This window comes from Syngnathus leptorhynchus, chromosome 5 (assembly GCF_054491065.1).
Source record: "Syngnathus leptorhynchus isolate UIUO chromosome 5, UIUO_Slep, whole genome shotgun sequence".
Lineage (NCBI taxonomy): Eukaryota > Metazoa > Chordata > Actinopteri > Syngnathiformes > Syngnathidae > Syngnathus > Syngnathus leptorhynchus.
The window spans coordinates 8,986,736-9,000,000 of record NC_141199.1 but is presented as its reverse complement, the minus strand read 5'-3'; the positions used below and the strand labels follow the sequence as shown (position 1 = coordinate 9,000,000).

Genomic DNA, 13,265 nt, shown 5'->3' with positions numbered 1-13,265 from the left:
CGAGAGCGCAGAGTGTAGAATTGGAGTTTGATTAGTTCTTTTCAAATGGAACATCTCAGCCACCCCAATGTGCATTATTTAAAGTTGTATTAAAACCACAATGAATAAAAAGCAGATGTTCATTTATAGTTGGACAAGGTTTTCATGCAACACCCCAAATAAATTAGAGTATTTATGTTCAGACATTAAAACTGGACAGATACTACAGTAGCTAACTTGGACACAATGTGTTTGGTTATGGACTCACAGTAACAAATGAATGTGAACACAGGCTTCTTAAGTCAGTAACCACTTCAGTTTTTTCTTCTTTCCTCTGCGATTCCATTTCATCATTTCGTTAGACCCAAGGCCACTTAGCATTTGACAGCCTATGTTTAACTGATTTTCAGTCAGCCATTTCCCACCATTTCAGCAGCATTGCAAAAATGTTTCCCTGCAACATTTATGGCTGTGTCACCACTCCAACGTGTAGTACAGAGTTACAATATCTAGGGCATGTTTCTCTAAACTGGATGCTGACAAGTGTTGATGACCTCATGTCTGAAGGAATGATACCTAAAACTAAAACGGGGAAGAGCCTCTATATAAATAAAATCCTCAACCTAAAACACCAGCAAAGATGGCAATCAAGTGCTCTAGTTTCTCCATCCAATAATCCCTTTGACATCTTCTCATGGAATCTGTCGAAATTTTACTGTTCAACTGTAAATGACTGAAGTCCAGTAATTGCTCTGCCCAGGATCAAGGCGTGGATGTCATGGGTTCCTGCCAATAGACAAAGCACAAATACAGTACAATGTCTTAACAGCAGAGCATAAACATACAGTAACACTAGTGACCTCAAGTGGCCGATGGACATTGTTGCAGGTAAGACCCTTGGGGGACTTTATTTACGCAACTTCAGAAACGACAAGTGTCCATATAAAATCTACGTCAAGTAAAAATCGTGTTTCAAAATAAAAGGTACTACTATGGAGAACTGGAAGACTGATGTGAATGATAAGCCTTAGCTTAGCTTCATGGTACAACAATGCTGTTAGCCACCACAGCAGCAACTGGGCTTCTAATTGTCAGGTAATCATCATACTACCTACATTTTCTGCTGAGGAGAAAAGGGACCGCTCTGTTTTGAGAGTATTTGTGAGCCCCTTTTTATTTTATATAAGTGACTTACCTTCATAGGTGTTAACAGCCTCTAGGTTCATGACATGACGGATGACGTGGTACTCGTCAGCAATTCCGTTCCCTCCCAGCATGTCTCGGGCTTGCCTTGCGATATCTAAAGCTTTGCCGCAGCTATTCCTCTTCAGCATGGAAATCATTTCGGGAGCTGCTCTGTTTGGACAAGAACAAGAGCCTCATTGAGAATAGCCGTAATAATTATAATAAATGAAACTTGGCATGTGATTGACATAAGATAACTTACTTCTTCTCATCAATAAGTCTTCCCAGGGATAAACATGACTGCAGCCCGATTGTGATCTCTGTCAACATGTCAGCCATCTTCTTCTGCATAAGCTGATTCCTCGCCAGTGGCACCCCAAATTGAATTCTGATTGGAGCACAGAAATATTCCACATCATATGTTGAAATGGGCGTTGAAAGGCTCATTGCACTCGGATGCAGCAAATGAATGGTTAAAGGTTAATTCAAGTTATTTTGGTCGAATACATAAAGTACGAATGTATATTGTGGCCATGGAGGGTGAGCGAGTACCTGTCCAAAGTATACTGTCTTGCTGCATGGAAACAGAATTCTGCCGCTCCCAGAGCTCCCCAGGCGATGCCATACCGAGCATTGTTGAGGCAGCCGAAGGGACCCTAGTGACAAGGTCCCCAAAAAAGAACAACATTCACCGGCCATTTTATTAAGAACAACTGCACAAGAGAGCTGCGAAATGAAATGAACTCTCATTCAGCAGAAGTACTTACAGCCAGACCAGAGACATTTGGTAGAAGGTTCTCCTGAGGAACTTCCACTTCATCCATTAGAATCATGCCAGTGGCGGAGGCCCTCAGAGAAAACTTGCCCTCTATCTTCGGGGTAGCCAGACCCTTCATTCCACGCTCTAAGATGAAGCCGCGCACCTTTCCATCTTCGCACTTGGCCCAGACCACTGCGATGTCTGCTTCGGGGGAATTGGTGATCCTAGAAGAGGAGCGTGAACCCATAAAGGTCAGGTCAACCCATACATTTTCTTTATCATAATCATTTGATCTACAATATGTTCTGTGGGCTACTCCTTGTGTCAATCTAGTTTGTCAAGTGTACGTTTGTGCTAACCCACCATGTTTTGGCTCCACTGATGGTGAAAGTACCGCTGGATGGGTTGTAGATGGCCTTGGTCTCCATGCTGCTGGGATCGCTGCCATGATTAGGCTCTGTCAAGCCAAAACAGCCGAGGATTTCTCCACGAGCTAGAAAATACACAATATGCAGAGGTAAGAATATTTATGTACAAAGCGTATCATCTATCCACACAAGTCCTCACCCAGCCTGGGTAGGTATTTCTCCTTCTGGGCCTCTGTGCCATATGCATTAATGGGATGCATGACCAGTGAGGACTGTACGCTCATGACCGAGCGATAACCACTATCCACCCTTTCAACCTCTCTGGCAATCAAGCCATACGCCACATAACTTGTTCCCGCACAGCCGTAACCTATGAGAAGGGAACAGAAGGCACAATGGAATGTGGAAACAAATAACACATGGCCATGTGAGCACAGTCACGAAGTGTACCTTTAATAGTGGGGCCAAGAACACCCAACTCTCCCATCTCGGAAACAATCTCACGGTGGAAATCTGTCATATGTTGGGCAAATAGAAACAATCAGGAAGCAGCATAGGAAGTATCTTAACTAACTAGTTCTATTAAGACAGCTAGGAACCGTTTTAGTTTTGACCACAAATACACAAAATGGCTTCTTTTAGGATGTGTTTTTTCTCACGCTCATGTCTGTTGGCCATGACGATACGAGGCATGAGTTTTTCCTGGCAGTAGTCGCGGAAGGAGTCCCGGATCATCACCTCCTCCTCTGTCAACTGACCCTCCAAGTTCAGAGCGTCTCGCCAGTTGAATGGCACCTTGGCTGAGGGTCAAACCATACCACGCTCAGCCATTATGTCACTGTCACGGGTAATAACAATATGTAAGGAGAAGAATAGGTTGAAGTGTTATTACCTCCCTTGGGAGCCTTTTTGGTTTCTTCAGCATCTATTGGGAAAATATACAATGACATTACCTTCAAACAATGCATTAATTAAAAAAAAACAAAAAAAACAATTAAATAATATTTACCATTAACTTTGGGGTTGGCAGAAGCAGCAGTTGTACTCTGGGCTCGGCACGCACTGACAGCTGCACATTTTGGGGTGCTTGACAGCAGACGAGTGAAACTTCTTAGAGCCATATTGCGCTGCAGGAAAAATCATCAAAATCATGACGTGAAAAATCATAACGCAATTATCTCACCAGAAACACCGACTGTCCGAGACAAGCATGCAGGTGATAGTAAGCTTAACGAATATTAAATGTCTTCGTGCAACAGTTTGAAACATCTTATTCCGGTGTAACATCAACTGTTCGCATCTAACTTTACTTTACCGTTTTCTTTGTGTTTAGATGATCAAGCAGTGTTCAAATGATTATTTGTCCCAGACGCGTGTTAAGTAAGTTTTCTTCTATTACGTCATATCCGGGACACGTCCGAAAAAAAAAATGACCACACAACTCCGCCATGACAGGTGATGACATTAGCGACGCGCTTCTCGTGCAAGTCACATTGCCTGGATAAGTGGTGGAAAAAAAGAGAAAAATATAGACCACGCTGATGAAATTCTTCTGAAGTAACACCAAAGCAGTGTTCTGTTGTACATCAAGTGGCCTACTGCCCTAAAAGAAATAATGTCAGAAGGCTTTTCCACACTCAAAATGGCGATAGCATCATACCATACTCTTCTTAGTAAGTAGAGGAGGTGGCTTCACGCACTCACTGATCATTGGCTGGTTAAATTGGGTTTCATAAACGGTATGTTCTTCACTTGTTTAGGTCATTCACATGACACTAGTATTACGAAATACTTAACACTGACGCGACTAGATTGACAATGAACACTCATAATAGTAATACTCATATTTTTGCAAGAATTATTCTATATCATGCAAATCTTTTATCAGCAATGCATTTTGTCACAAAGAGTAGGCGTGGTCTACATCTTGAATAACAGTATAACATTCTGTCTCCTCAAAACAAACTAACAGTCATTAACCCTTTATCTTTTACACAAAGCAATAGAGCAATAAAGCAATATAATTTTTTTATGTTAATTTTACTCTTGAGTAAGTCATAGGCAAAGTCATCGGCATTGTCACTCCCCAACAAATCCAAGAGGGCCATTCCGTACTAATTGGACTAGATTTTAGAATTTTACACAGTTCTCAGTCATGGATTTTTCCGATTTATTTATTAGTGAAATCTACATATAGATTATCCTGTTCCAAAATACACCCCCCCCCCCCCCCCCCCCCCCCCCACACACACACACACACACCACACCTTCCCCCACCATTTCTATGGTAACTATCCTGCCCGAGTTGTGATCTGCTGGGGGTAGAGCAATATGGAACCGGAGGGCAAAAAGTCGGAAATTAAATACGGTAAGAAGTGGATCTCATCTTGGCGCACTTTCCCCCGTTAGCCTTGGCTTTGTCTTTGTCACGGAGAAGAGATTGAAACAATGACCGCAATGGATGTTTGCGTGTGGACCACACCACATGTCAATGCAGACCTGGCTGGGGGCATCTTTATCCTCCACGGCCAGCTTTTATTTATTTATTTTTTAACGTTGTTTTTGAACAATATAGTGTGAAAGATTATACATTCATCTTTACTGCGAGTACATTTGTAGATATATTTATGACGTTTTCGTTGCACATAGCTTCACGTCTATAAAGATGCCACGCCCCTGCTTGCATTCATATGGGGAGCAAATTCTGCATCCTTTCAAACGTTTGCATCCATCGTCGCTTTGCATCCTTTCAAACAATTCCAATTATTGTAACGCAATGTTATGATATGCGCGTGAGGGGGGAAAACTGCGTCCACGTGGATATTACAAACCTCATAGGTGGCCATGTGTAAATGTGGTCGATACTATTGCAGCACACGCCTGATGCGCTCCTTGTCGTCTTGGCTTGGGTATTCATGTGAACTGTTATTGGGTCACAATTGTCCCAACGCGTTCACATAATCAAACCTAGGGATCGTTATGTTCCCAATAATGATCAATGGAAATAATCAAGGTGTGGCCATTTTTACACGTGCAAGTAAACCAAGGCCACTTTCTTGGATGATCAAGATGCTGCTAGTCATCATGTAGGAGGCTGATATTTTTTCATGTCATCCATGATTGTCATCACATCTATATGATGAGCTCAAAAAGTCACCATTGTTAATATGATGAATCGGTGGTGTTGAAACGACAACATCTTTACTGCTTTGTGACCAGTCATACATCACTTGACCTAACAAAGGTTCTTCATTTCACTCATAAAAGACATCCTTGCTATGGTTGACATTGGAAAGTGAGGAGTGTGGGGTCCCAGAAGTGAGACCACCGGAATTACACAGAAATATTGCAGCTGCCTAAAAGGATACCAGAAGGACAAAACTAAATTGTGACAGCGTTCAAGTCATTAAGTGACAAGAGAGCTGACCACACAATGTTGCATATCAAAAAACGAGGTGTGCGTTTGCCTTTGTGTGTATGAGTGATGGAGCTCGCTATTGAAGGGGGAATAAGGTGTAAGTCTAATAATCAAGGTCTGTTTACGAGGTATTGCCAACCTCAACTTGGAGGTCCCTTACCTTGCTGACAAGAACAAAAAATTCCTATGTAGTCGTCTTCATTCATATTTATTTTGCTGTTTAGAGTTGCAATTTTGTAATTTCTTTTTGTGTGCAAATTTATCCAGACTTGGTCCTTGTATTTAAACCACATTATTATTTATATTATGTAAATACACATTTTATTGCATTTGTTTTGTACTCATCATGGACGGACGGCATCTGAAGCATGTTGACATATTTTTTTTTTGACAACCTTCAACAAATTATTTGGTATCAAAACAAAAACAAATAACTTTAACTCATGCAGGTTAGTGATGGACTGCAGATATACAAAAGCATTGTTGTGCACTTTGCCACTCAGTCTTGTGGATTTACAGGATCTATTGTATGGCAAATTAAAAATAACCATTACAATTATTGCACATTTGGAAGAGTGACATCAACAATCCCAATTGGTACATATAGACATGTTGCTTTCTTTCAATTTCAGGGGAGGTCGGGAAGTTTGACCCAGACTTCAAGGGGCCCATTCACAAGAGGTATAATTACATCTGAGCTTTCACATTTTTGCCCCAAAAGAACTGATTATTAACCACATCTTGTCGTTCTCAGGGGATGCACGGATATAGTCTGCTGTTTTGTCTTCATCGTTGCCTTGCTTGCCTATTTTGGTGTGGGAATTCTTGGTAAGACGACCAAGCCATTCATGCAATATATAGATTTGGATGAGCACTCTTGCGCCACTCTGTCTTTCTTCCAATAAGGCTCCTGTTGCCATGTTTCAGTTTACTCCTATTTTTAACATCCACAATCCATATTCAATAAGAAAAAAAAAAATCTGCACTCTATAATAAACACATTATTAAATTAATACATCTCTGTCATTGTTTTTCACAAACAGGCAAGATATTTGACTTTGCTGGACCTTTCTGAGCCCCATGTGTTGGAATGAACAAACCTTTTGCCCTTTGTATGTCCTGATTTTTTTGAATGATGATTCTATTTGTCTTTCCATAAAGCCTGGTCCCAGGGTGACCCCCGGAAAATCCTCTATCCCACTGACAGCAAAGGGAACTTCTGCGGGCAAAAAGGAACACCCCAGGAGTGAGTCAATAGACATTGATAACGTCATGTAACAGTGCAATCATTAATTGATGTTGGTGTCCTCGACAAATCATATAGGAACAAGACTTTTCTGTTTTACTACAATATCTTGATGTGCGCCAGTCCTGCGGTTTTGCTTCAAGGCCAGTGTCCCACCACTCAGGTCAGCTACAAGACAATTACTGTTTTTAAATAGTCGCAATGCTTTTCTCACACTTGTTTCTGTTCCAGATATGTGTAAAACGCTGTCCTTACAAACATCTCACATTGGCCGAAGCCATTAAAAACGAAGACGACCGTGACTATTACACAGAGTTTTGCCAGGAGGGTGTCAATTCATCATGGGTAAAGCAACCACAAACTAAAGTCTGCAACATTACATTGTTTGTTACATTTATTCAAACTGAGTTGCACAAAGAAATACGTACTTGGGCCTCATTCACCAATTCATAGAAATGTCCTTACACTGTTATTTATCCATTCCAGGTAGCACAAGCAGCATATGCACAAATTCATCACAAATTTGTGTGTTAAATGTGCGTAAGCAGTGTTAGTGAATGAGGCCCAATGTTTGCACATCACATAGTTCCCCAAATGTGCCTTTCTTAGTATTTACCACTTTTTGATATTTGTGCTAAAATGATACTATATATCAACTTTCATGTCAAATGTCACTCCTTTTTTTATTTTAGCCTATCCACATCCTGAAACAATATTGCCCTTCCTCAATCTTGGCCAGCAAAGCTTGTGAGTGAGAAGCATGTCGCAGTCTAGGATGGCATGAACTATTGATGTCACATGATCACATTTGTGTTCTTATGCCTCTGCATACAGTCACACGACGCTGCGTTCCAACCATGTCAAAATTAAAGAATGGCTCGGTAGTTGTCGGCAATAATACAATGGTTACGATCGACTCCGCCAACGTTTCCGCCATCGAAGTACTCAATGCGACCAAGTGAGTATTTTTCAGAGCTGGGTAATATTAACCCAGTGGCTAATAGAATTGATCAAGGTTTTGAAAGTATCACATGTATTTATGTCACAACAAGTATTCTGTGTGTAGTTGTAATCCTTAATATTTAGGCAATGGCTCATTTTATGCTTCTAAAGTGATTACTTCGGGAGAAACTATAACCATTCATAATTGAGCCAAATCTACATTTTTTAACCAGTTTGAACATGATTTTGGTTTCGTTAACAGGAAGTCCAACATGCTTTTTGAAGCTCGCCAGTTGGCCATGAAAATCTTTGAGGATTACACTCAGTCCTGGCACTATATCATGATGTAAGAACATGTGAATGACACAAAAGTGCATGTAATGATTCAAAGGGTGTCCCATCTGAGAAAAAAAAAAAGCTGTTTGACTTTAAATGCATTTCTGGTTTGCTGTGACCCTAAAATCTCTTTCATATCTTCCATCTCCAGTGCTCTGATAATAGCAATGGTTTGCAGCTGGTTCTTCATAATCCTGCTGCGCTTCCTGGCAGACATCATGGTGTGGGTCATGATTGTCTTGGTCATTGGAATCGTAGCCTATGGTAAATCTTCTCCCAGTATGTTGAGAATATGACAGTATTTGCACCTCAGTTACCATGGTTACGCTTTTTGGTAGCACAGGGAAGATAAAAGGGACTAAACATGGGGTGTCCTCCCTCGTAGGTGTGCTGCATTGTTACCTGCAATATCAAAGTCGGAGTGCAGATCCTTCTACCGACGTGTCTATCGGCCAGCTGGGAATGCAACCTGACTTTGCGGTCTACCTTGAGATCAGACAAACATGGCTTATATTCAGTATGCCCCAAAAATACTCCACTTATACTCACTCACCCAAATAGTTTGTCAAGTCTGTTTTGATTTATTTTTATTTTTTTACAGCAATCACCCTCGCCATTGTGGAATTCCTCATCATCGCGACGCTCATCTTCCTTAGGAAGAGGCTCATGGTTGCCATCGCCCTCATCAAAGAGTCCAGCAGGTCAGCCTACATGTGTGGACCGTGTTTGTACACAAATGCCGAGTCAAATCAACTTCAATTTATTTTTTTTCACAACTGTATGTTTCTTATTAGCCCCAAATGATGGGTTACATTTTCTGTAAAAATACATGTGGGTCCACCTATCCATCTATTCCATCTGTACTCATGTTGACAATGATTATTTATCATCATCAACATGATTTTTTTTTTTCCAGGGTTCTTGGATATGTGACATCATCATTATTCTATCCATTGCTGACTTCTGTCCTCCTGGCAATTGTGATAGCTTACTGGGCGGTCACTTCGGTGTATCCTTTTAATTCAGATATGAATGTATTCATACTGTTTCTTTATCCACTGTGTGGTTTTCATCACCTTAATGTCCTTGCCATTCAGCTATCTGGCCACATCGAATTCTGAAGTGTACAAAGTGTCCGCCAATGAGAATTGCGCATTCCGTTTTAACACCTGTGATCCCAAGGTGAAGAATTAATCTGCGCCTCATCACGTCTTCACATTTCTAGTATGAAACATGTTCACATCTCGTTTTTCTCCAGACGTTCAATAAAACCAACATGTCGGCCGAGTGTCCCGAAGCCGAGTGTAACTTTGCCTACCATGGTGGGGACACCCTGTACCACAAATACATCACCTTGTTCCAGTTTTACAACATCTTCCTCTTCTTCTGGTGTGGCAACTTTGTGACGGCCTTGGGACAGGTCACTCTGGCTGGGGCCTTTGCCTCTTATTACTGGGCCTTTAAGAAACCTGACGATATACCTCCCAACCCTGTCTTGTCCTCTCTGGGACGCACACTCAGGTTAGAAGACACATTTGTGAAGTTAATTGGCTTTGTTTTTGTAACAACTCTTCATCTTTGCACGACAGATATCACACTGGTTCGGTGGCATTTGGCTCACTGGTCCTGGCGTTGATCCAGATCATCAGGGTTATTCTGGAGTACCTTAATCACAAACTGCAAGGTAAGATTGAAGGCAAATGGAAGCACTTAAATATGATTGGAATCATCTCGTCATTAGATTTTATACAATATTATTGTTAAATCTAGTGCTTGACAATGCGGTCTTTTTGTGAGGTCATCTTTTTTTTTCTGCCAAAATGCTCACTTGGTGATTCTGCCTCGTCCTCCAGGTGCTAGAAACAAGTATGCTAAATTCTTGCTGAACTGCATGAAATGTTGCTTCTGGTGTTTGGAGAAATGCATCAAGTTCCTGAACAGAAATGCTTACATTATGGTGAGTTTCTACAAAAACAGATAACCTTGGTCTTGGCAGATGTTACTAGACTAAAGTCTATGAATTCTCTGTCCAGATTGCCATCTATGGGAAAAATTTCTGTACATCAGCTCAAGATGCCTTTATGCTTCTGTTAAGGAACATTGCCAGGTTAGAAATCATTCCAGATTATATACTTTTTTTTCTTTTTTCATTTGACAAGCTTTACGTCTCACTGGAGATGGTACTCCAAAATGCTGCCTTTGCAAATATAAACAAGTTTTGACACTACCAATACCAAAAACTCTTGTGTACTCAAAAGGCCATTCCTACAACAATGCAAACAGTATTTGCAAACATTTTGATAACGCTCTCTTACCCATCCATATATACACTCATTCTCATGCACATTCAAACCTTTTGATAATTTAGTCCCAACGACGTAGCCAAAGCAATTTACTCTATGTATTGTGTGACTTTCAAAACAGGGTGGCTGTCTTGGACAAAGTGACAGACTTCCTGTTGTTCCTTGGGAAACTGCTAATTGTTGGAGTTATTGGTAAGATGAGTCTCACATATCTCTTACTGAGGTACATTTAAAAAAGATATTGGCTGCCTGTTTTATTTACCTAAATGGAACGCAATCAGTAATTGATCATTTCATGTTTGTGAAATGAAGATTCTTAAATGAAGTAGATTTGCATGACGTCACTTTTAATGCATTATTTCTTGTTAAAATTACACAATTCAATCTTTTTTTTTTTTTTTTTTTGCTGAGATGTGAACAAGTGTGAACCGGTGCAACACCTGGTGCAAATCTTGGCAATATTGCCGGTTGTAGTGGCAACAATCTTTACAGCACAGTCGATGACTGATTAGTCCATCTGCGTCCCAGTTCAGAGGTCGTGGGGTCAAACCCATGCTCTCCCCCCGTACATACATGATTCTGAGTATACTCTGAAAAAGCAACATGGGTCTTGTGGAAATTCTTTCCATATGTTTATTATGTTTACCCAACAAATTATTTTGTTGAGTGTATCTTATATTAAATGTTAATCATGACAACTTGTACGCTAATTTTTTTTTGCACAGGAATCATCTCTTTCTTCTTCTTTACTGGAAGAATGGATTCTCCTGAGTACGCTTCTCCTACTTTGAACTACTACTGGGTGCCCATAATGGTGAGACATAATAAAATAAGCATCCACAATAAAGATCTCTGCCGAAGCGATCACTTTTGGTGGGGACTGTGGAGCTGTTTTAAGTCTTGGTTATTAACAGTGGTGCGTAATGAATGGTTGATGTCGGCTGTCTTCTAGACAAATATAGTTGGATCCTACCTCATTGCCCATGGCTTCTTCAGCGTCTACTCCATGTGTGTCGACACACTCTTCCTCTGCTTCTGTGAGTACTTTTTATTGGCATGGTCTCATTCCTAATTGTATTTTCTATGTAGGAGTTGTTCCTTGTCTAAAGCTGTGCTGCTACCTCATCAATCTCACCCCTTTTAATTTGACTAATTTTTTCCCACGTTTTCATTCTTTTCCAATTTGCCTTGAATCCAATTCAACAAACTGTCCTTGTCGGAAAGGTGAGGACTTGGAAAGAAATGACGGCTCACCCGGAAGGCCTTACTACATGTCCCCCGAGCTGCACGATCTCATCGGCTTATCAAGGAGGTCTGAGGGAGATGGAGATGATGCTGACTCTCCTGCAAGCAAAGGAGATATGTTGGAAGTGGAAAATATTCAACTGCAAGAACTTAAGATGCAGTCTAACGTCTCACATGCGAATGTGGAAGATAACGCTGAAGTTGCAAACGAGACCAACGTGCAAGAAAGGGAGACGGAGGAGCAAACAGTCTGTGAAGATGCGGTGGTGGAAAAAGAAAGAAGCAGGGGTGACAGTGGTTCTTAAATTAAACTCAAGTGTGAAGTTTACCAATGTGCCCCCACTAGTCGAAACATGGCATTCAGATTAATATTGCGTTTGTGGAATATGAGTAGTTGCCAGGCGACTGTGATGTCATCTATAATCAACAGGAAGTGACAAAATGGCCACCCCCTGAGATGGATAAAAACTGGTGGATTTTTTCAGTTTAATTCACATTGCACAAACGAAACCTTAATCAGAACACTGTTTCGACTAGTTGAGCTGCACAGTACATTATCTAAAAAAAAAAATATTGGGAGTTGACTTCACACTTACAGGTTTGATGACACAAATGATTGCATTTGGCATTTTCTGACTTCACACTTAAGCAGCCGGAGCATTTGGGGCAGGGAGACCTCCAATTGAAACGTGAGGATACGAGTCCGGAGAATGAAAAGTAAAAACAGAAGAAGCCCACTGAAAACATGCTGCCGAAAACAGAGGAATTGATTGTTGTGGAATGAAACAACCTCAATGATGTGGCTTAAAAAAAATGTACAGCAAGATTTGTGTGTCTACGTGGCTTGAAAATTGTGTTATTCTTGGAACAGTGTTGCTTTAACATGTTGAGAAAGTGCTTACACTGTGCCTCTGATCACTCACTGAAATACCGTATGTTGTCTATTAACGCACTACGCAACCTCTCTGTGTTGTTTACATTTCAATTTCAGGTGCATCTCCATGATGTTCAACAATACCAGCTGAGGCAAAAATTGTACATGTGAATTTAATATCTTGTTTATTTGAGTTGATCTTTCTGCAGTAGTGTGTAACATTCTTGCAATACTCACCATGCACAGTATTGTACTGCCAACTATATGCCTTGATTATTGGACTGGTGTTAAGTGCTGTGATTTGTAGCTCTATGATACAGCCATTGTCCCCTGTTTGACTCTTCCTCCCTGTCCTGTCCTACCTCTACCTATCTATCCCTTATTCCCCTTTTATATACTGCATGATACTGAAATGAACATTTAAGGCTACGTTCTCTGCAGGGTGTGCTGCCCAATTCCAATTTTTTTTGTTATAGCCGATCTTTTAAACGCTCCCAATCTAACTTTTTGTACTCTTGTGACTTTGTGAAATATGTATGTTGACTTTCCATGGAATGTCATCGACAACTGGTTGAAGTCTTGATTAAAGTTTGCTGCAATTGGGAAACA

General features: G+C 40.8%; 3 protein-coding genes across 5 annotated transcripts in view; 2 read left to right on the top strand and 1 right to left on the bottom strand.

Moving 5' to 3' along the window:
- The window catches only part of syce2 (synaptonemal complex central element protein 2), a 1,684-nt gene extending 1,556 nt beyond the window's left edge, over positions 1–128 (top strand). For all 3 annotated transcript variants that reach the window (XM_085911321.1, XM_085911318.1, XM_085911320.1), the window contains one exon: positions 1–128. This exon is cut by the window's left edge and continues 379 nt beyond it. The gene's annotated coding sequence lies outside the window, so the exon portion shown is untranslated.
- gcdha (glutaryl-CoA dehydrogenase a) overlaps positions 1–3,737 on the bottom strand; it is a 4,222-nt gene extending 485 nt beyond the window's left edge. The window contains exons 1-12 of the mRNA XM_085911317.1: positions 3,608–3,737; positions 3,302–3,419; positions 3,185–3,217; positions 2,952–3,092; positions 2,743–2,805; positions 2,492–2,662; positions 2,288–2,417; positions 1,932–2,148; positions 1,717–1,820; positions 1,427–1,552; positions 1,175–1,335; positions 1–765 (exon numbers count right to left, since the gene is read on the bottom strand). The exon at positions 1–765 is cut by the window's left edge and continues 485 nt beyond it. Coding sequence (XP_085767443.1) covers positions 692–765; positions 1,175–1,335; positions 1,427–1,552; positions 1,717–1,820; positions 1,932–2,148; positions 2,288–2,417; positions 2,492–2,662; positions 2,743–2,805; positions 2,952–3,092; positions 3,185–3,217; positions 3,302–3,413 — 1,332 coding nt within the window. The 5' untranslated portion in view covers positions 3,414–3,419; positions 3,608–3,737 and the 3' untranslated portion in view covers positions 1–691. The remainder of the gene's footprint in view (positions 766–1,174; positions 1,336–1,426; positions 1,553–1,716; positions 1,821–1,931; positions 2,149–2,287; positions 2,418–2,491; positions 2,663–2,742; positions 2,806–2,951; positions 3,093–3,184; positions 3,218–3,301; positions 3,420–3,607) is intronic.
- A 788-nt stretch (positions 3,738–4,525) lies between these two features.
- Positions 4,526–13,258, top strand: LOC147056729 (choline transporter-like protein 2). Its single transcript, XM_085911316.1, has 22 exons — positions 4,526–4,660; positions 6,343–6,391; positions 6,465–6,538; positions 6,872–6,956; positions 7,035–7,119; positions 7,188–7,301; positions 7,649–7,703; positions 7,791–7,914; positions 8,161–8,244; positions 8,386–8,498; positions 8,620–8,751; positions 8,836–8,935; positions 9,151–9,243; positions 9,332–9,416; positions 9,493–9,755; positions 9,824–9,918; positions 10,088–10,191; positions 10,268–10,341; positions 10,659–10,729; positions 11,263–11,351; positions 11,490–11,574; positions 11,762–13,258. Exons 1-22 carry the CDS (start codon positions 4,624–4,626, stop codon positions 12,085–12,087), a joined length of 2,337 nt encoding a protein of 778 aa, XP_085767442.1. The 5' UTR covers positions 4,526–4,623; the 3' UTR covers positions 12,088–13,258.
- The last annotated feature ends 7 nt before the right edge of the window (positions 13,259–13,265 follow it).